This window comes from Mus caroli, unplaced genomic scaffold (assembly GCF_978045245.1).
Source record: "Mus caroli unplaced genomic scaffold, Mus_caroli_1 scaffold_15, whole genome shotgun sequence".
NCBI classification, from domain to species: domain Eukaryota; kingdom Metazoa; phylum Chordata; class Mammalia; order Rodentia; family Muridae; genus Mus; species Mus caroli.
Window position 1 is genome coordinate 77,732,049 of NW_028227270.1, and position 21,243 is coordinate 77,753,291.

The window sequence follows — 21,243 nt, forward strand, 5'->3', positions numbered from 1 at the left end:
AGGTACCTCTGTCTGGGTGCCAGGGCTGAAGAGGTGACCTGGTTAAAAGAAGTCATCCCTGTGAACAGAGCGTCCCTAAGAGAGGCCACTGACCACCGAAGCTGCAGTAGAACACAGCCCCATCCATTCATTGCTTTACATCAGTTACAGGTTTTCTGTGGCTGCTTTCCTGGGCCAGTGGCAGAGTTGAATAGTGGTGACAGAGACACTATTACTACCTAGAAAGTACTACCTAGTTGACCGCTTACCGGACTGTCTGGACTCTAGAATCTGGAAGATAAAATGTTACTCAGTCCCTAGCCATTCCTATTCCCAAGGGCATTTGTAGAGGGATATTTCTACAATAAGACTGGCAGAGCTGTGTTTCTGTCTGAAGCCAGGTTTTCAAAATTGAACATGTACTTACTATATAAAGAAAAATGGAGAGGTTTTTATTTGGAAAAACAAGAGAACTTAAGTAACAAGATTTTTTTTTAACTTTTTTTTTTTTTAAATCAGACATCATTTGTTACTTAAAGATAACATTTCAGAAAGCTTTCTCAGCAGGTCAGGAAGGAGCTTGAGAAGTGAAATGTCTGTAGTTCTCCCAGCTTCCTCTCTAGGCACCTGTCTGTGGCCCTGGACTGTGTAGGTGCCCACACTTATTTGCCCACAGCCAAAAGTGCCGATCTCTGGAGCTAATCTGGAACTTTTATTAACATTCTTGATAAAGAGCAAAAACTTTAGTAACTACTGACAAAGAATTTTTAGTAAAACAATGTACATTTAGAGGCCTATAAGCACATATCTTGGAGAAAAATAATTAGGCTACATTAAAATGTTTTTAAAATGATATCATGATTTGTTAAGATGTCCTCTCACTTTTCTGTATTGTTTAATTTCCTGGTGATTTTGGAGTAAGTTTTTATCTTTGGCCCCTATCCACTGAGTGAGGCTGTAGTGAGGATGTTTTGTATGGAGTGACAGAAGCAGTGCGCCGAGCTGAGCCTTCCTTTGACAGATGCACAGAGCAAGCTTTACCAGTCACAAGCATTTTTACATACAAAAATAAATCACAAGTTAAATATCTCTTATCTGAAATGCATAGGACCAGAAACATGGAAGATTTTGGATTGTAAGATATTTGTGTGTATATATCTGTCGGGAGATATATACTACAGGATGGAACCCACGTGTGAGCGGAAAATATCACTCGAGTTTCCTATGTGCCTGACACATACAACCTAACAGTCATTTAGGCCCTGGTTTTAGTCTGCCTGCATTTTGAACATGACCTATCACATGTGTTGTGGTAGAACTTGGCCCTAATGGCACCGTTAGTTTTAGAGTTTGGATTTTCAGCTTAGAATTGTTCATCCTATAATATTTATATTCATCGTGCCTTTTTACTTTATTACTATAATAAATAGAGTCAGCTTCAGGTGAGACTGGTTTTCTCTTGGCACTGCATAGTACTAGATGCTCTCACACTTTGGATGCTTGTTAGAACAAGGGAGTGCCTGTATGCTTCCAATGTGTACAGAGGCAGTTTCATCAGCCCTTACTTGAGATGTTACTTTTTAAAAACAGTATAGTGAGATGCTGTAGAAATACTTAGCCTCTTTTGTTGTATTCTTTTTAGTTAAGACTACCAGTATACTTATGCCATTACTGGTGTTCCAGTTCTTTGGCACATGGTTATGTTGAAATTCCTGTTGAGATATTCAGGAGCACTCGCCGTCCTTCAAGAAAGAATAGATTGGTTGTGTTGTGTTTTGAGACAGGGTCTCAGCATGTAGCCTAGACTGGCCTCATATAGAGGTCCTTGTAACTCAGTTTCCTGAGTGCATCCTGTCAAGAAACTGTGTTTTGTTTTGTTGTTTTAGAAATAAGTACAATGCTTTCTTGTGTTCACCTTTTTTTTTTTTTTTTTTTACTAGAAAATGTTTGTTCCTTTTACGTAAAGTAGTTTTTATTTATTTTTGATTTCTGGAGACAGAGTCTCCCCAAGCTCAGATTGAATTAGCTGTGTTGCCAAGGATGACTTGAGCTTGCTTCTTTCTTTTGAGTGCTGGGATTGCAGGCATGCACTGCTTTTATAAAAGCTAAATCTAGACCAGCATTTAGTACTGAGGTGGATAATACAATTTTTGGGTGAAATTATCAAATCTGACACTGTTGCAGTCAGTGTTCTCATACAGCACTGAAGGCTTATCTAAGATCACTTTAAAACTCTCGAGTTAATGCCCGTATCCCAGAAATAAAGTGTGTGTGACCAGTAGGACTGATGATCTCTGTAGGACAGCAGTCACACAAAGTTAGGCTTTTCTTTTACCTCTTCTTCCTTTCCTGTTGTCCCCCATTGCTTTAGTTAGATATTTAGGTTTTTGATATTACCCGCCTTCGAAAAAAGCCAACTAATACCTTTCTTTTTTCTTTTTAGGTATTGCTTTCACCGACTTACCGGTAAGACCTAATTTTTTGAAAGATCTTATTTATTTTTAACTAAAAGAAGTTCAAGAAACTAGAAATAGACATGTGGAGCAGCCTCCCTCATTCTAAGTGCATGAGCTGCCATCAGACAGAGGCCCCTTCTCCAGGCCTTGGGAGCTTCAGAAAAATGCTCCAAAGGCATTGCATCCTGCTGCACAGCTCAAGTGGGATTACCTAAAACACCCAGAAAGCTTTGCATGTGGATTGGACCTGTGGCTTCCCGTGCAATAAGCATTCCTTTCCACTGAGCTACCCCCCCCCCCCCGGGCCCCAAACACTCTTTTGATACTATGTGCTCCTTTAAAACGTGGTTCCTGGTTATGCTTGAGCTTTTCAGCTAGGATTGTACACTTATAACTGCATTCACCTGAGGTGTGCTGGGGACCTGTCATCATCAGCTCCTGTGCTTTTGTGTCAGTTAGCAGCCAGCAAAGATTTCTGCAGTTAGGTTTTGAGATTAGTGTCTACGGTAAGGAAATTTACAGACTGAGCACACGAAAAATAGTGACTTGTTATATTTTGAAGTTTATGTACTTTGGAGAGAAAGAGCTGTAGAAGTTGTGTGCTTTGCTCAAAGTGGACCGGGAGCTGAGACTTTGACAGCGTAGGTCAGTGGCTATGCAGGACAAGAGTATTTAAGAGGAGAGGAAAGTGGTCAGACAGAGTCTAAGACCAGGTTTGGGGGCTAAAGAGATGGCTTATCAATTAAGAACATATATTGTTCTTCCAGAGAACCAGAGGTCAGTTCTCAGAGCCCATGTCAGGCAGCTCATAACTACCTGTAACTCTAGCTTCAGGGCATCTGACATCCTTTTCTGGCCTCTGTAATCTTGTATTCATACACATAAGTAAACCTTTTTAAAAAAAGAAAGCGGACTTGACTTAGGTCGGTAGGCCTGCGGACCCTTTGAGAGAGTCGATGGTGGAGGTGGGGCTGCTTGGTGATAAGCAGAGCAGCTTTCTTTGCTTATTGCTTTGTGTCTGAGGATCAGACCTCAGACTCTTGCACGTGGTTGGCAAAAGCTTAGCACTGAGCTACACCCCAGCACTTGGTCTTTTAATCTTAAGGTGGGAGCTCTCCTTGTTGCCCCATCTGCCCCTAAACTCCTTCTTAAGCAATTGCTCAGGCATCCTTCTGCCATAACCTTCCTGGTAGACACCACAACAACATCTGTTGGAACATTTTGGGGGGCAGGATGATTCTTAGTTTGGTAGAAGAGTCAAATATGGTCACATACACAGTTGGGTTTACAAACTGGAATTAAAGAGAATCATCCATGGTAAAGTTAAGTGTTCAAGTTTTAAGTGCACGTGGACAACTGCAGGTGTGTGTTGACACAGAAGAGAAGTAGACAGATTTCTAGGGCATGGTAAGTTTAGGAGAAAATAAGAAACTATCAAAAAGCCGGGTGTGGTGGTGCACGCCTTTGATCCCAGCACTTGGGAGGCAGAGGCAGGAGGATTTCTGAATTCCAGGACAGCCAGGGCTACACAGAGAAAGCCTGTCTCGAAAAAGAAAAACAAAAAAACAAAAAGAAATTGAGAAGTAATTAGTGAGGTAAGAAAGAATACCTGGCTGGAAGCCCGCTGCAGATACAATCCAGGGAGAGGCTGTATTACTGTCCAGTCACTCGGATAAAGATAAGTGATAGCACTACCAAAAATGGCTTACGGAAGAACTTGTTTTGGCTTCTGGTTCCAAGGGATAGGAGTCTTATCATGGCAGAGAAGCTTGGCAGCAGGCCAAGGAAATAAAGCTTTGTGGTGGTGACAGACAGGGTAGTGTCCATCTCGAGAGCGCATGCGCGCACGCACACACACACCCCCACCCCCACACCCACCCTGAGGCCAAAGTAAGAAAACATTAGGAGTCTTTCTCTGTTGCCCTCACTGAACCTGAAGCTTGCTGTTTTATGGTGGGAATCCACTGTCTCTGCCCCAACATTGAGATTACATGCACATATAACCATGCCCAGCTTTTACACGGGTCCTGGAGACATAAACTCAGTTTCTCCTGCTTTCACAGCAAACTCTTATCCACTGCGCCTACCCTGCAGGTAAATTCTGCAGGTAAGATGATGGCATCCTTAACTATTGGGGGATCTTTCATAAAAACACTTGTAACTGTTACAGGGTTTTGTTGCTGGGCATTTTGCTGTTGATGCCCTGAGCATGTTAACACGTCACCGGGTGGCCGTGCTGTAGTAGTTCTCTTTCCTCTTGGTTGGTCAGCGTAGCAGGGATCATTCAGCAAAGGCATACCTGGTTTTCAGCAATGTGTGACTTGTGTCTGCGTGTGTGATTTCTGTCCCTCTTTGGTGATGTGTGGTAGCCTCCCCTAGCCCCATGTAGAGTGAGACAGTGGCAACTTTGTGTCACTGAACAAGTTAAACTTGGTGGTAGTTCTTATAGGTTTCCTTTGATGGCCTGGGTCTCCAGGGCTCTAAAGTCTTCTGGGACTTCCGCACGCTGTATTTCACTTTTCTACGGCAAGAATAAAGGAAACTCTAATCTTTCTCTTACAGGGATTGCTTAGAAAATATCTCTATGTCCCTTGTCTGTGCTTTCTTTAGAGTTATTTGGAGCATTGAATCCTGGGGGAGTATATTTGCAAAAAGTCTTGTCCTTGGCTGTATTGTACTATTCTTCGGTCATAGCATCTTTACACCGTTCTGACAACCTTACATCGTTTTGTTGTTTGTTTGAGACCCAGCTTGGCTGGAACCTATGATGACCCTTTCCCAGCCTCCTGGGATAGCTTTCTACTAGACCTTATATTTTTAAAAAATATTTTCCCTTGTTTGAGAAATATCTTTTAAAACACCAATTCAGTTTGAAATTGGGTACATATATATTCCTTTTATTATTATCATTAGCTGTTCTCCTTTAAGTTTTTTAAATTTTAGGTATAGTCATGTTTTACCTGCATATATATCTGCATACTACATGCATGTTTGGTGCTAGCAGAGGCTGTAGTAGGATTCCCTGGAACTGGAGTTATAGACAGTTGTGAATTGTCATGTGGGTGCTGGGAACTGAACCTGGGCCCTCTGCAGAAGCAGCAAAGGCTTTTAGCTGCATCACCCTCTCTAGCCCCTGCTCATTTAGAGCAGTGCTACTTTCCAAGGCGACAAGCTGACTTGAACGTGGTTGCCACAGATACGCTATTTGCTTTTGTTTTTTGTTGTTATTGTTGTTTTGCTGTTTTCAGAAGAAATATTTATAATAGAATAAAACTTAAATTGTTAAATATTCATTTGAACGTGTACGTTAGGAATAAAATGTTTAAGACGAGGTTTCTCTTTGTGTAGCCTTGGCTGTTGTAGAACTCTTCCTGTAGGAGCAGGCTGGCCTGGAATTCACAGAGATCTGCCTGCTGGAATTAAAATTGTTTGCCACTAAGGCCTGGTGGGGATGATAAATTTTTTAAAAAGGAATTTCCTATCTATATTCTAAATGTATATAAATGCATGGTAAACCACTCCTCCTTAAGCTTATAGTTTTTGTCCTGAAATTACAGAATTGTCTTGCCCCTTTGTTGATGCCTTTGGTTCCTTATATTTTTGTTTTTAAAGTATTTAATAATTAATTCTGTGATGGATTTCGATGAAAAGTTTGTCATGCTAGAAGAATTTTCTTCTTTTACACGATGCCATTAACAAGCTGTGTGCTTTTGGATTGTCTCAGGTCTCATGTTTTCTAAATGTTGAAATGAGAAGACTGTCCTGAGTGTCTTACCTGCTTTGGGCTTACATTTTTAATGTGTTAATTCTGCTGATTATGAAGAGTTAAAGCTAGGCATGATGGACCACACCTATAATCTTAACACTTGGGAGGCTGAGTTCAAGGCTACCTGAGACTTGTCACAATAAAGTAGAAAATACATAACCATAATCTCCCCACCACAAAGAATCAATACTTTGTCTTCTCACATATCTTATATTAATGATCTAATAAAATTTTGTGTTCATTTTGACATATTACTTTGTTTCTGATTTATGTTGCTTGTTGAAGTTATTTTTAAATATTTTGTAGTCTGCTACAAAATATATTTACCTTGTTTTGTAGTGAAGATACTTGTGATAACTACAAATAAAAGCAAAGAAACAAGGCTCACGTCCAGACACTAAAGTGGGAGGGTTGGAGTCCCGGGATGAAGATGAGACTTGCTCTAGTGTTGGCAGCCTGTGTGCTGAGTTTGCTTGTTGGAAGTAGAGCAACCCTGGGCAAGTTATTTAAAACTTCTGGTTCTCAGTTTGTGCATCTGTGTAATGGCAGCAAGTACCTCACAGTGATTCTAAGGAGTGAAATTGGCATTTAGAGAATACTAGTACATGATCTCTTTAAATGTAACAGTCAGTAACAACAAAAAGAATGGATCTGGCATTTTGTCTGTGTGTATTTGAAGATAACTTCTTTTTATATTTGATGAGTTTTTTTCACTCTAATAACTTAGGGTATATTTGAATGCATTTCAGTTTGAATATTCAGATTTGTCTCTTCCTTTGAAATTACACTTTTGAGGTTTTAGTTTTGCATTGAAAGTCCCCAAAGTGTGCTCACTTTAGCAGCACATACACTAAAATTGGAATGATACAGAGAAGATTAGCATGGCTCCTGTGCAAGGAGGACCTGCAAATTTCGTGAAGTGTTCCATCTTGGCGTTGGGGGGGAGGGGGAGTGAATCCTTATAGTGACACTGTGTCTTGCTTAAAGCAAGTTTTTATAACTGTCTTTGTAAAGTCAGCCCTTACAAATAGTCTGGTCATGATTGTAATGAATTGTAAGTGGTACTTTCTGTGAGCCAGCTATAGTGTACATTTTTCAGATATGTAGTTTATATAAAGGCTGAGTTAATTTTAAAGCTTAATAACTGTTATATGATATTCTGAAGACATGGGTTAGATTTCCATGCATTAGAAATGCAAGGCCACAAGGGTTGTGTGGCAGGGCCCTAGAGTCACCCATGTGGGTATCCTAGTTTATATTTTTTTGATAGTTACAGTGAAGGAAAGAACACTTTTCCATCCAGCATATAATGTATTTTGTTTTAGTTGTCCTCTGCTCATATTTAGATTGAGGTTTTAAAATATTCATTATATAATTTATGCTTCTATACTTGCAATGCAAAGGCAATGAAGTTTTTAGTGTACAATAACTAGATACTTAAGGAAATATGTTGTCTTACAGCCAAATTTGTATCCTACTGTGGGGCTTCAGACACCAGGAGAAGTGGTTGATGCCAACTTTGGGCAGCATCCTTTTGTGTTTGATATAGAAGACTACATGCGAGAATGGAGAACCAAAATACAGGCCCAGATAGACCGCTTTCCTATCGGGGATCGAGAAGGAGAATGGCAGACCATGATCCAAAAGTAAGAGCGAGGAATTTTAAATGTACAGATTCAAACACTGAATGTTTATAGGCAAACTATTCTTTTTGTCTTCAAAGATGTATCTCCAGAAGTCTAGTTTAAATCCTAACCATTTGTGTGTACTAGTGATTATATTTTAATCTCAAAAGGTAATCCACCAATTGGAGTAAAATAGCATTGATTTAAGCACCCTCCGAATGTGTCTGTCTGATTTAACTGTCTGATTTAAAGAGACACTTGACCATAAAAGTAGCGTAATTCAGTTTTTTACCTTTACTAAGATGACTCAGTGAAGTCTGTAGGTTATGCAGTCAAATTTCTAAAAATGTTGACAAAAGAGATAAGTTTAGAGGGTGACCTAGGTCGTATGTTATGGTGGGTTCTGTGACCTTCGTCAGCAGTGGTTCAGATGCATACGGAGGAGACGGGATGGTTGTCTGATGCCCCCTCTCCTCTCAATGCGGACAAGTATGAGGGTACAGCCAGAGTGGGCACGCAGGATGGTCCAGCGCTGAGGAGTGTGGGTTGCTGGTCTCTGTAAGAGTGTTAGCAGGGTGGCTCTAATGATTGGAGTGAACCCCTTCTTTACTTTGTATTTATCATTTCATTTCAGGGAAACTAATTGTTCCTATCCAGGAATCTACCCATAGGTCTCTACCCAAAAGACTTCAAAATTTAAATTAAAATTTAAAAACTTGGGTAGGGAAGCTATCCCACCAAGATGGCAGAAAGATGGCTTGCTGCCAAGCTTTTGCTCCCAAGTTCTGTTCCTGGGAACCACATACTAAAAGGAGAAACAAGCCCCTACAGGTCCTCTGATCTCCACATGTGTGCTATCGTGTGTGTATGCATACTCACAATAAACAAATAAGTAACTGTAATCTTAGAAATAAAAAAGCCTTAGTAACTATTTTTAATGCTATTTCTTATATAAGTTACCATTAGACACTTAGGATAAGGTAAAGGAAATGAAGACCAAGGAGCAATGACTGTGGAGTTAGCCCAAGTGCAGCATATATACTTTGAATTCATTAATAATAATGGAGGATGGCCAGCAGCAGAGAAGAAAGTAAGTGTTAAAATCTGTTAGGAGGAAGAGCTTTGTAGTGGCTTTATATGTTTTATTTCATAGAATTTTGTAAGGAGCAGCAGCAAAATTGAATTCCTGTGACACTCAACTTTTTTAGACTATACATCTGTCAAAAGTCTAGAGACAGTGCCTAGATAGCACTGGCATTAAGTGACAGTTGTTAAAGACTGATGTAGATTGCATATATACAAAAGTTAAATACCATTAAATTAAACCATTCTGATTGTATAATCTAGGCCAGTAAAATAGCCAACATCTTCAAATATATCATCAGTATGCCATGGTCGTGAAAGTATATTTATAATTGCTTTAAAGGTTCTTTGATTTAAATTTTTTTCTTTTATTCTTTTTGTTGGATATTTTCTTTATTTACCTTACAAATGTTATCCCCTTATCTGCCCCCCAAACCCCTTATCCCATCCTCCCTCCCCTTGCTTCTATGGGGGTGTTCCTCCATCCACCGACCCCCACCTCCCTGCCCTCAGTTCCCCTACACTGGGGCATCTATTGAGCCTTCATAGGACCAAGGACCTCTCCTCCCATTGATGCATGACAAGGCCATCCTCTGCAATATATGCGCCATGTTTGTTGATGGCTTACTTCCTGGGAGCTCTTGGGGGATGATTTAAAATGTTAAGAAAACCTTTTTGTGTATTGTTTAGGGAAGATAGTGATTGGAGGTACAAGTTTTTTATTAATATATTGGATTACCAGTTTTGCTAACTATATTTTAAAGGGGAGTTTGTTGTCTTAGAAATGTATCACTGTCTTTAAATCTTGCACAATTAATTTTCTGTCCAAAACGATCAAATTGATGCAAGACTGATTCCACATTGTTTAATTGTTCCTTGTGGACTCTGTTCTGACCAGTTCTCTCTCTGGGCTAACATTAGAGTCTCTTCCTCACACTTGTGAGATCTCATCTCATCTGCGGGATGAACACAGAATGCCGTTGGAACTGCAGAATACCAAGTACTAATCAGTTATCTCAAAACTAGGTGTTTTATTCTGAACTGACATCTTTTTTGGGATGTCTGTAATTAAGGTGAGACAGACATTTTGGTTAGTAGGAGTGAGTAATAGGAACATGGATAAAGAACCAGGGTAATAGGACCCAAGAATTAAATGTAAAAAAGACGATTTTAATGTCTTTCGTCTTATCTTAAATTATGTTTAGGACTATTCATAACTAGAGCAAAATGTTACTCTCAAGTTATTTTAAAATTGAAGATTGAAGAGCCTGGCTTCAAGGAAATAGATTGATTTTTGTAATACCAAGTTGTACTTTGTTAACAAAAATTGTAGTCTGAAGCATGTATTCTCCTGACTAAAAGATGTGTTTCTTCTTTTTGTTTTAAGAATGGTTTCATCTTATTTAGTCCACCATGGGTACTGTGCCACAGCAGAGGCCTTTGCCAGATCTACAGACCAGACTGTTCTAGAAGAATTAGCTTCCATTAAGAATAGACAAAGTAAGAACACTGTGGTACATAGCAAATACTTGTTTTTAAATCATACATTTGGTTGCTTTGACTTTTAGAAAACTTAATTTTTATTAAAAATTTCCCCAATATATTGTTTTAAAGTGGATGCCTCCAAATCTATCTGCACTGACTCTCTGAGGTGTTTGTTTTTGTTTGTGGCAGGGTTTTGTAGCCCAGGCTTGACCTCGAGCTGCTCATCCTCATGCCACACTCAGGACAGTTTTGTTTTAAAAGTTCACACTGGAGTTTTAAATGAAGAAATGCAGCTTAGAACTTTAAAAGTAAATGACTTTATTGTGTTTCCATTAAAAAAAAAAAATCACCCGACTTTCCAGAGCCTGATGCTCTGGTCTGGTGTCAGCACCCAGCAGGTGGAGGATGGGGCAGGAAAGCCGCCTTAAGCTTTCAGAGATGCAAAGTTTCCTTTTGTTGGTTTGGTACCAGTCTTGATGAGGTAGTGGAGATAGTATATGAAATAAGTTTTTTCTTTGAAAGAAATTTAAATATCTTCTAATTTGCTGCCTAAATTTAAGGCAGTATTGATCATAAGTATGTTACTGCTTAGGGCCTTGTGACTGGTACTGTTTTCATCAGGGCAAGGCAGACTGACAGCCGATGTAAGTCAGACATTCCAAAGTCAGTACTGCTGCCCGTGAGTGTAGATCCCACCTGATGGGCAGGGTGGAAAAACGGACCGGCAAACAGAAACAGTAGGCTGGGTGGACGGATCTTGTCCTAGGTGCGACGGCTAGGGTGAGCCCGGTGGCTAGGGTGAGAGCCCGGCGGCTAGGGTGAGCCCTGGCTAGGGTGAGCCCTGGCTAGGGTGAGAGCCCGGCGGCTAGGGTGAGCCCTGGCTAGGGTGAGCCCGGCGGCTAGGGTGAGCCAGGCGCTGGTCCTGTGCTCCGGGCAGGCTGCTCCCTCCCCCTGCCCTAGTGCCCTCCTTCAGCAGGGGAGGTGACTAACTCAGGGTTTTAGTCTAGTGAAGCTCCAGCCTATGCAAGGGCTGCGGCTCCAGGCCTGAGTCTGAAGAGCCAGTAAGAGTTTATGTCTTAAGTGTAGTCTTCTAAATCTTAGTGTTTGAAAATATAATACTGTACAATGCATGTTTTCCCTATAATATTTACATATTTTTATTTATGATATTTTAAAGTAGTCTCTGATTTACTGTGTTTATAATTTTTTTCTTGGAGTTTTTTAATCGAAACTTAAAAAGCTAGTAGACAAAGAGTTTGACAATAATTTTTTAGAGGTTTTCACTGTTACTTATTTTCTGGAGTGATTTACGGTTGTCTCTGCTTTTGTAGAGTTTAATATTTTTGCTTTTATTTCTGAATAGGAATTCAGAAGTTGGTGTTAGCAGGACGAATGGGAGAAGCCATTGAAACAACACAACAGTTATACCCAAGTTTACTTGAAAGAAATCCCAATCTCCTTTTCACATTAAAGTAAGTTTTAGTAAATGTTATTTTATATGCTGTACATCTGAAGTAATTAAAATTATCTTCATAACTTCTGGTTTTGATTTTTGGTCTCCCTTGCTTCAGTTATTTACATATAATAAGATAATATAGCACATTTAAATGATATTTTAAAGAACATGTGGAGCTAAGCATGTCCCCTGAGTAGCAGAGCAGAGGCTTAGCGTGTGTGAATAGAGAAGGTACTTTGTGTTAGGGTCTCTGTGCACATGATACTTGGATTGGCTTTTATTATTCCATCTTTCTTAAACTGTGAATGTCTTCAATTCTTTGATTATTTACCTAAAAGTAGAATCGCTGGTTCATTGCTGTGCTCAGCATTTTGAGAACCCCATGTACTGTTCTCTTTGCTGCACTCTGATTTCCTTCCTGCAGAGTAGAAGGGTTCCAATCTTTCCACATCATCATCAACACGTATTTTCTGCATTTTAGGTTTCTAATTTGACATTAAAATTTGACATTAAGAAAAAATCTTTGTTACTTAAAAGAATGCCTTTAATCAACCCACCATTCATAACACAGAGGCAGGTGAATCTCAGAAATTTCAAGGCTGGTCTGGTCTGCATATAACAAGTTTAAGGCCAGCCAGGTCCGAAAAGTAAGACCCCATATCAAAAAACAAAACGGAGGTTGGGATGCTACTCAGCTTAGGATTTCAGTCTTCTAAGCAGTACAAAGTCACCTGAGGTCCATTGTGGCTGAGAGCTTAGTGTGCTGCCTGGGCTGGGTCAGGAAGGGCTGTGTGGGAGAGGGCAAGGCTGTACAGGTGTATGTGTGCTAAATCTTGCTCACTTAACTCACCTGATATGATACCAAGTAAAACACTGATTTTCAGTTTTCATATGATGTAATGATTATGCCTAAGTAAACTTACTTTTTTCTTTCAGAGTACGTCAGTTTATAGAAATGGTGAATGGTACAGACAGTGAAGTGCGGTGTTTGGGAGGCCGAAGTCCAAAATCTCAAGACAGTTATCCCGTCAGTCCTCGGCCCTTTAGTAGTCCAAGCATGAGCCCCAGTCATGGAATGAGTATCCACAGCTTAGCGCCAGGCAAAAGCAGCACTGCACATTTTTCTGGTGAGACGACATCTTTTAAATTTTTACACTCCTTTTATCTAATTTTGAATTAAACAGTTTTTTTTAATCTAAGCATTCTTGTACCTTTTTCCAGTTGGATGTGTAGTGTCATGTTTCATATGATAGAACATGGACAGGACACTAAGAATTCATGGGAAACTGAGACTGTTACTAGATGTCCCCAACTACATGTCATCATTCAAAATAAGTTGTCACTAACCACTGGCAATAGTGTGAACACAGTGAGGGATTTAATAAAGAGTGGGACTAACTGGGGTCTGCCTGTGCTGTCCCGCCCATGGCCAAGCCCAGCTGCACTCGTGTCTCTCCTGACTTGCTCCTAACGTTCTTTATAAGCTCATGTCCTCCCCTGTCCCCCGTTTGGCTTGTTACTACTCACTCTGGCCCCTGGTGTTCCCTGAATGACAGTTTCCTTTGCTGCCTCTCGTGCTGTCACTGCTACAGATCTTTCTCTAATCCTCAGTCTTCTCTTTTTGCATCTCTGCCTTTCCCAGCATGGACTCTTAGCTCTATGTATTTAACTTTATTTTTGTTGTTTGATTTTTCATTCTTAATTTTTTTTTAAGATTTAAATTTATTTATATAAGTACACTGTAGCTATCTTCAGATACACCAGAAGAGGGCATCAGATCCCATTACAGATGGTTGTGAGCCACCATGTGATTGGTGGGAATTGAACTCAGGACCTCTGGCAGCGCAGCCAGTGCTCTTAACCACTGAGCCATCTCTCTAGCCCCCTCATTCTTTATTCTTGAATTAATGGATTAAGCAAGTAGTGTTTCCCCAGGTACTGATTTAGAGATGTTAAGAAGTACCAGCAAGTTTACAGAGTTTGACCTCTCAAGCACAATTTTAATCCTTGTCTGTTATTCTTGCTACTGAAGCATTTTCTTTCAGAGGCTTTAATTTTATAGAGGAAATTAAAACTTAACAAATGTATTATAAACGCAAGAAGGTTTTAAATCAAAAGTCTCCTCAACACAGAAGTCCTAACATAAAACTTTTAGTTCTTTACAAAAAGACAGAACACTGCTCTTTGAAAAGAATATTACAGCAAAGGATCTATTAAGATAGATAATTTTATTAAAACTTGGTTCCTTAAGAAAGAAATTAGTCACTCTCTTTAATAATCTCTCAGCCCACTGTTGTCTAAAACCTTCAGATGCATAGAGTACAGGTCTCAACTACTGTATCAAAGTCAAAGGGACGTTTAAATTTCACATATTATACACCCACGGCAGACAGCTTGCAGTGCCCGAATGTACCACCTAAAGCATAAACCCTGCTTGACTTCACATGTGGGACTGCATGCTCTGCAGCACTTTATCCTAGGTCTCCTCATTAAACTCCAGGAAGCAATTTGAATATGGCCAGATAAAGCAGGATGTTAAAAGCTTGGGTTAGGAATCTAAAAACTGAAGACCTCTTTCATTGCATGCCTATCAGGACTACTAAAGAAAACAGTTTAATTTATGGCCTCCACAGAAAATACCATAATTTCAGAAATTATTAATGGTATCAAGATCTTGGCCAAAAAGCTTTTCTAGCCCTTTTGAATTCTTTATCCATTTAAGTCTACAGATCTAGTAAGTTTCCTTGGGTCCTTTTAAATTAAGAAGACAGACAGTTTGGACTTGTCCTTGTCCTCCAGTTGACGTTGTCTTGCCGGTGATTCTCAGTGATGAACTCCGACAAGATTGTCAGTAATATCCACTGATTCAGTGTAAGGACTCTGCTCATCTCCAGAGCCTTACACATACACTGTCACTGTTTAGGAAAAAAAAAAAAATCTTTCTTTTTGTTCTGTCTACTTTCTGCTCCTCCAGTTTCTTTGTTTTCATGATTATAACATGCCACATAATGACATTTCTGTCAGTGACAAACTATGTAAAGTAACCTCATGCATCTTGATGGAGCAGAAAAACATCACAAAATCACATGGTATTTTTATTGTAATATTTTCTATGTCAAAGTATGTAAATATATGTCATTGCGCTCTCGTTTCTTTCTTTAGAGAAAAAAATACATATTTTCATTTTAATATATGGGTACTTTGCCTGCATGTATGTATGCTTGTGTACCACATGTATACATGGTCAGGAGAGGCCAGAGAGGGTATTGGATCTCCTGGAACTGGGGTTATCAGATGGTTGTGAGGTACCATGTGGGTGGTGGAAATTGAGCCCAGGTCCTCTGCAAGAGCAGCTAGAGCTCTTAACTGCTGAGCCATCTCTCCAGTCCCATATTATGATTTCTTAGAGCATGTTGTATAGTATAGTAACATGCTGTCCAGGTTTATAGCCTAGGAGGCTTAGGCTATCCCACATTGCCTAGATAAGCTTGACCATCTAGGCATTTAAGAGTATTGACGCTGTTAGCATGTCAATGAAATTATTAACCCAGTTGTCATACTAGTCCTTGGTGTAAAAACTGAAGTGCCCTCATAACAGTGATTGTTCTCACTAACTGATACCGGTAATTCAACTCAGAAACTCAGAGGAAGTCATATTTTACAATGAACTTTTAATACATTATCAAGCTTAAAAAAAAAATTTAAATACCCCATTGGCTTTCCTACATTCTAAAATTGTTAAATATAAATCAAATATAAAAGTATTATTTACAACCTAATCAAATTGCTGTTCATTTCTAGGTTGTAACTTTTTTTTTTTCTGTTTTCTTCTCAGGTTTTGAAAGTTGTAGCAATGGTGTAATATCAAATAAAGCACACCAATCATATTGCCATAGTAAACACCAGTTATCCAGCTTGACTGTACCGGAGCTAAACAGTCTCAATGTATCAAGGTCACAGCAAGTTAATAACTTTACCAGGTAATAGAGTGACTTCCCTAATTTCTGTATCCCTAGGGATGGCCAGGACATTGATGCCATCTTTACTGATAATGTCTGAAGAACTTCTGTAGTCCACACTGCACTCTGCAGCTCTGGGCTCCCATCAAGTAAAACGATAGGGACTCTGTTTCCTACAGGCTTTTAAGTTCCTCGTGTGTAGAGCTCTGGTCTACAGAGTAAGTTCCAGGAGAGCCAAGGCTACCTAGAGAGACTCTGTCTCAGAAAACAAACAAACAGAAGATATATATGTTAATGAACATATCCTATGCCTTTACACTCTCAGATTTAACATTCCTGGATTTTTAAAACCCATGCAGTATAATCTCTGGAAAACAAGCATTTAAGAACAAATTTGTAAGTATTCAGTCTGCCCAGTGATGTAGCCTTTTCTATAACTAGAATCAGAAACACTGCATTTTCAAAAAGTGTTCTGAATTACTTATTGAAGGAGAACCAACTGTTAGCATGGAATCTCAGAACAAATAGTATTTTAAATTGAAAATGCAATTCTTAAAATTATATTTGAGAATTTGGAAAGACACTGAAGTTCCTAGGTTATCTATCACAAATGACAGAAACTTTAAAGGGGAAAAGGTACAGGATCTTGGGGCAGGGCACAAAGATGGAGACAGTAGGAGAAAGAACTGCTGTAGAGGGTGGGTACTCTTTCATAGTCAGTTGATCTCTTAGAATAAAAATAAAACAAATTCTGAATGGGAAGCCCAGATGTTAATTAGAACTTTATAGTTGGTATTTTGATTGCTGACAGAGTTCTGCCTTTGTCCTGTGGTAAGTTTTCTGCTGGTCTGTGACATTTTCTCTTAGATGCTGCCCTCTTGGCAGGAAGTTGCTCAGTAGACCAATTATTACCTGCATTCTTGCTTAGCCACAGGGTTGATGATACAACATCCTCCTTTGCAGTAAAGAAGGCAAGGCATTAAACTTAGCAAGTACTTTTAAAACTGCTAACCAGTAAGAAGTATGTACTTGAGTAATGACTTTTCTGCATCAGTATTGTAAAGTTGATTAAAGATGGCATTAGCTCTTTAAACCATTTTACAGATGTATAGCTGAATATCAGAGAGTAAATGCTGTTTCTTAAGGTCACTAATTAGGTAGTCAGTTGCAGAGCTGAAAGTTCTTACCAGGATTTCTGACTTAGGAACTAGTGCTTCTCTCCCCATTCTCTGAAGCGCTCTGCCCTTAAGACCCAGGTCCAGATGTCACCTCTTAGCGATGTCAGTCTGTTCTGTAGTCCTGAGTCCTTTGCCTCCTCCAGCCTGGTCTTTGTTTACCTTACAGATTTGTTGCCCAGGAAGGGGTGGGTAGAGGTAGGGAGGTGCTGGGTGTCGGTGCTGTGTACAGCCGCATTCAGCTGACAGTGAGTGGGTTATCTGTACTAGGATTTGCCTTTTGTTTTGTTATGATGCAGCATGAGCAAGCATGGGGCCTGTTCAAAAACATTTGACTACTGTTTAAAAATAAAAGTGGTTGAGCTGGGAGTGGTGGTACTTACCTGTGATTTCAACTATTTAGGAGGCGGAGGCAGGGGGATTGTAAATTCAAGGCCTGGGCAATATAGATCATGTGAAAATAAAAATGAACGTGAAGATTTAATCGTCCTTTAGCGTCACTAGCCAAAAGACAGCCTGGACAGTAGTAGTGCTGTGTAGATCTAAGAAGGTGGAAGCAGGTGAGACAGAGTACCTTGGATTTTGTTTGTTTTGTTTATTAGTTACTTTTGAAACAGCATAGTCTTAAATAGCAAGGACTGATAACAAAAGCAAGGTTTCACTAATGTAGATATGAAACAGTCTAGAAGCATACGGAAGCAGTGGAGAGGGTTGTCTCAGAAAGACTCAGGCACAACAAAAAAGTACAGATGTGAGTTTGAAAATAAGTATTATGCCAAAACATGACTTTTCCATAGTTATGTAAGTGACAAGAATAATTACACGTTTGCACGTGCCTCTGCTCCCTCATCTCCAGGAGTACAAATTTGTTAACGATCAGTCCTGTGTGGTTTGGTACATTTGAGATTTAACCTCATTTACCTCATTTGCAGATTGCTATTATCTTATGAAAATTAGTTTCTTACAGGCTACAAAGTTGTGTTGTAGTAACTTATCGTAAACTAATTTCTAAAATTAGGTTTGTTTTCTTCATTTTCAGTAATGATGTAGACATGGAAACAGATCACTACTCCAATGGAGTTGGAGAAACTTCATCCAATGGTTTCCTAAATGGTAGCTCTAAACATGACCACGAAATGGAAGATTGTGACACCGAAATGGGTCTGCAGTGATATTTCTTACATTTTAATAAAAAATGGTGGCTACAAGGTTATGTTTTTACTTGGACTGATTCACAGCTAAGCATAAGCCAGATTTCCAAATGAAACATCTCACAGAACACTTGTGAGCATGGGTTGCTGGACCGGGCAGCCTTTGGGCTCCGAGGCAGGAGCCAGTCTTCCTGGCTCAGCTGTCCTTTGTACTTGACTGCCTCAGGGTGAAGGCTGGAGATAGAAAGCGCTTTTACACTGATTCAGTGTAGTCAGTGAGTCTAAGTGGGTAGGAATTATGTGGTAACTTTCAACTAAGCTGATCTCTTAAATTCATTAAATGCAAATATATGGCATGTCTAGTGCTATCTGTGGATGTGACTTCTCTTTTTTTAAAACAACACCTTAATGATGCATTCGAATGCCTCCCTTTTCTTATCAAACAATGAAAATGATTGACTTATAAATTATTTGTTATAATTTGCTGCAGTGTTAGGTTTCTTCATATTTTGAGACTGAAAGGTAATCATTGAAGTTGTTTAAGGGACAGTCTGATCTTCCCTGTTGATGGAAGACTTCTGTATCTAGACATACTTATATATACTGGGTAGGGCAAGAGTTCTAGAGCCAGACTTACCTGGATTTGAAAACTGCAACTGCTACTTACTAGCTGCTTGACCTCAGACAGAACACTTAACTGCTCTGTGCCTCAGTTTTTTCATCTGTAAAATGGGTAAAATAAATCTTAGTCATTGAAGAGCAGGTGAATTCATCTCTGAAAAGCGAATTATATCAAGTACTTGTTAATGTTAGCCATTTTCTTTATTGTTATATGAATGCTGTTAATAATAGTGATTTTTATGAATACAGTGTGCCAGTTACTAAGTATTAGTCAACATATATAATATAAAATATTTCTAACGGTAAGATTTCCCTTAATAGTGTAATTGGTCTTTTTCATTAGTAAGATAAAATATCATCTGTTTTCTTTTGGGGTCTTAACTTCCACATTTTATTCTATTTGTGTTTGCTGTCTGTTGTCTGTTAAAGCCTGAGAGGGAATGACTTTGTGTCATCCCCCGTGCTGTTTCATGTAGAGCGTTACACTTCACTTTGCATGCAGACACTGAAAGGTTCTTTTGTCTCATGGCTGCACACGGAACACTGGATTCTAGTCTCTCTACAACGTTCTACATAAAACATCTTTGAATTTCTGTGTTTAGCAGCCAGGCATGGTGGTACATGCCTGTAACTCCGGCCCTTGGGAGGTTACTGACAAGACCTTGTCTTCAAAATGTTCATATATAGCTATATTTAGATGAAGTTCTAAATAGTAGTTACTAAAGTGTATACAATATGTTAAAAATAAAATGTGTAGTCTCACTTTTTACTGTTTTCTATGCACTAAGTAGTGAACTAGCTGCTGTTTTGCTTACAGAAGTTGACTGTAGTCAGTTAAGACGCCAGCTGTGTGGAGGAAGTCAGGCTGCCATAGAGAGGATGATACACTTTGGCCGAGAGCTACAAGCCATGAGTGAGCAGCTGAGGAGAGAATGTGGCAAGAACACAGCAAATAAGAAAATGCTGAAGGTAAGGGTGTGTCTGTCGCCTGCTTTCGGGGATAAATCCCTGGGGCTGGGAAGCTTATGTGGAGGTTTCGGTCTGTTCCCCCTTGCCAGCGTTGTTCCTGGATCTGTGGTAAGAAAGAGAGAACCTCAGTGCAGGGAACACAGCTGAGCAGGCTGACTAGGAGAGAGCACAGGGCTAAGTACAGACTAGAGCCTTTGCAGGCAAGCATCCAGGACCTTCCACTGACTTCAGTTCTGCCTGGGGACCTAGTCCCTCACACATGAGCTTTTGAGGGAATATTTCATATTCAAACCATACCATATGTTTTTCCTTGAGACTTATAAATGTGTCAGAGGTCCCAGATATAGTTTTGTTAAACATTGAGCAAAATGGTAGAAACTCTTGGGAATGTGTACCTGGGATTTCCCCCTCAGAACTGTGCCCATTTGTGAGTCAGAATTCCTGAATGGCATTAGGCAGTCATGATCTAGAACATTGGGTTCCACACACATACAGTCATAAGTGCCAACTGTACTGCATAGCAGTACCGTGTCCCCTGTGACTCCCTGTGCAGTGGCAGTGTGTTGCTGAAACCACAAACCTGAGGAGTATTTTTTACTAAACATTCAGGGTTGCAGCAGATCACATTGGTTTTATGGAGATCAGTGAAGGATTAGATCATCTTTCATGTTTAGAATGGTTAAAATGCATTTTGAAATCTCTTCTGGGTGTGTCTTTGGTGGACATATGATGAGGATAAAATTTCAATAAAAAGTTAACCATGGTTTTGTGTATTAGTTGAAGATGGGGTGCTTTGTTAAACTAGATTACATTTAATTCTATTGATTTTTGGGTGTTTAAAAGTTGAGTTGTTACAGATAAAACAACACAAACCAGAATTACAGAGACTCAAAGACTGTAGTCTATCTCAGTGAATGTTGGCATCGTTAGAACAGCAGCTCTGATGCTCTGGGGCTTCACATTATTTTTTACATTTTCACTATCAAATATAGTTTTACGTATTCATCTACCACCATAAAAAACAAAAAATTTATGAAAGAAGTAAAACTAGAAAAATAGCTTTATATCCTCTTTGATAACTCCTATTACCTGCAGTCATCCCCAAATCCTATTGATTCTGGCCCCTGATAGGGCAGAATATTATAAGCAAGAATACATGGAGGAAGAGGCTTTCACCCCGTGGCAGAGAAAAAGCAACGAGAAAGGAAGAAACTGGGATCATCTATAACCTTCAAAGACATGGTTTCAGGGACCTACTACTGCTGATCTAGCCTGTGACAAACATTTCACATCACAACACAGCACAGCCTAGAAAGCAAAGGGAAACACTTAATGGCCCTTGTGACTAATTAGAGATTACATGAAATGGCAGATAACAGCTTGTATTTGTTCTAAACCTGAACTGAGAATTAGTGGTCAGTAACTTGTGATAGTACCCAGTATCTTCCCCTCGGCAGAAAGCCAGCACTAGTAAAAATTACTTGCATAGGAGCCTCAGTTAAAGGCATTTTGTCTTTC

The 21,243-nt window shown here is 39.5% G+C and overlaps 1 protein-coding gene and 1 non-coding gene across 2 annotated transcripts in view; both read left to right on the forward strand.

Annotated features, from left to right (window-relative positions):
- The window catches only part of Ranbp9 (RAN binding protein 9), a 79,759-nt gene that overhangs the window by 49,644 nt on the left and 8,872 nt on the right, over positions 1-21,243 (forward strand). Inside the window, exons 5-12 of the mRNA XM_021179981.3 lie at positions 2,423-2,445; positions 7,663-7,847; positions 10,297-10,409; positions 11,758-11,866; positions 12,787-12,977; positions 15,686-15,830; positions 18,024-18,145; positions 19,574-19,725. Of these exons, the coding sequence (XP_021035640.2) occupies positions 2,423-2,445; positions 7,663-7,847; positions 10,297-10,409; positions 11,758-11,866; positions 12,787-12,977; positions 15,686-15,830; positions 18,024-18,145; positions 19,574-19,725 (1,040 nt within the window). The remainder of the gene's footprint in view (positions 1-2,422; positions 2,446-7,662; positions 7,848-10,296; positions 10,410-11,757; positions 11,867-12,786; positions 12,978-15,685; positions 15,831-18,023; positions 18,146-19,573; positions 19,726-21,243) is intronic.
- Positions 7,028-7,135, forward strand: LOC115029186 (U6 spliceosomal RNA). The gene has a single exon (XR_003834740.1). It is a non-coding gene; the product is annotated as a U6 spliceosomal RNA (small nuclear RNA).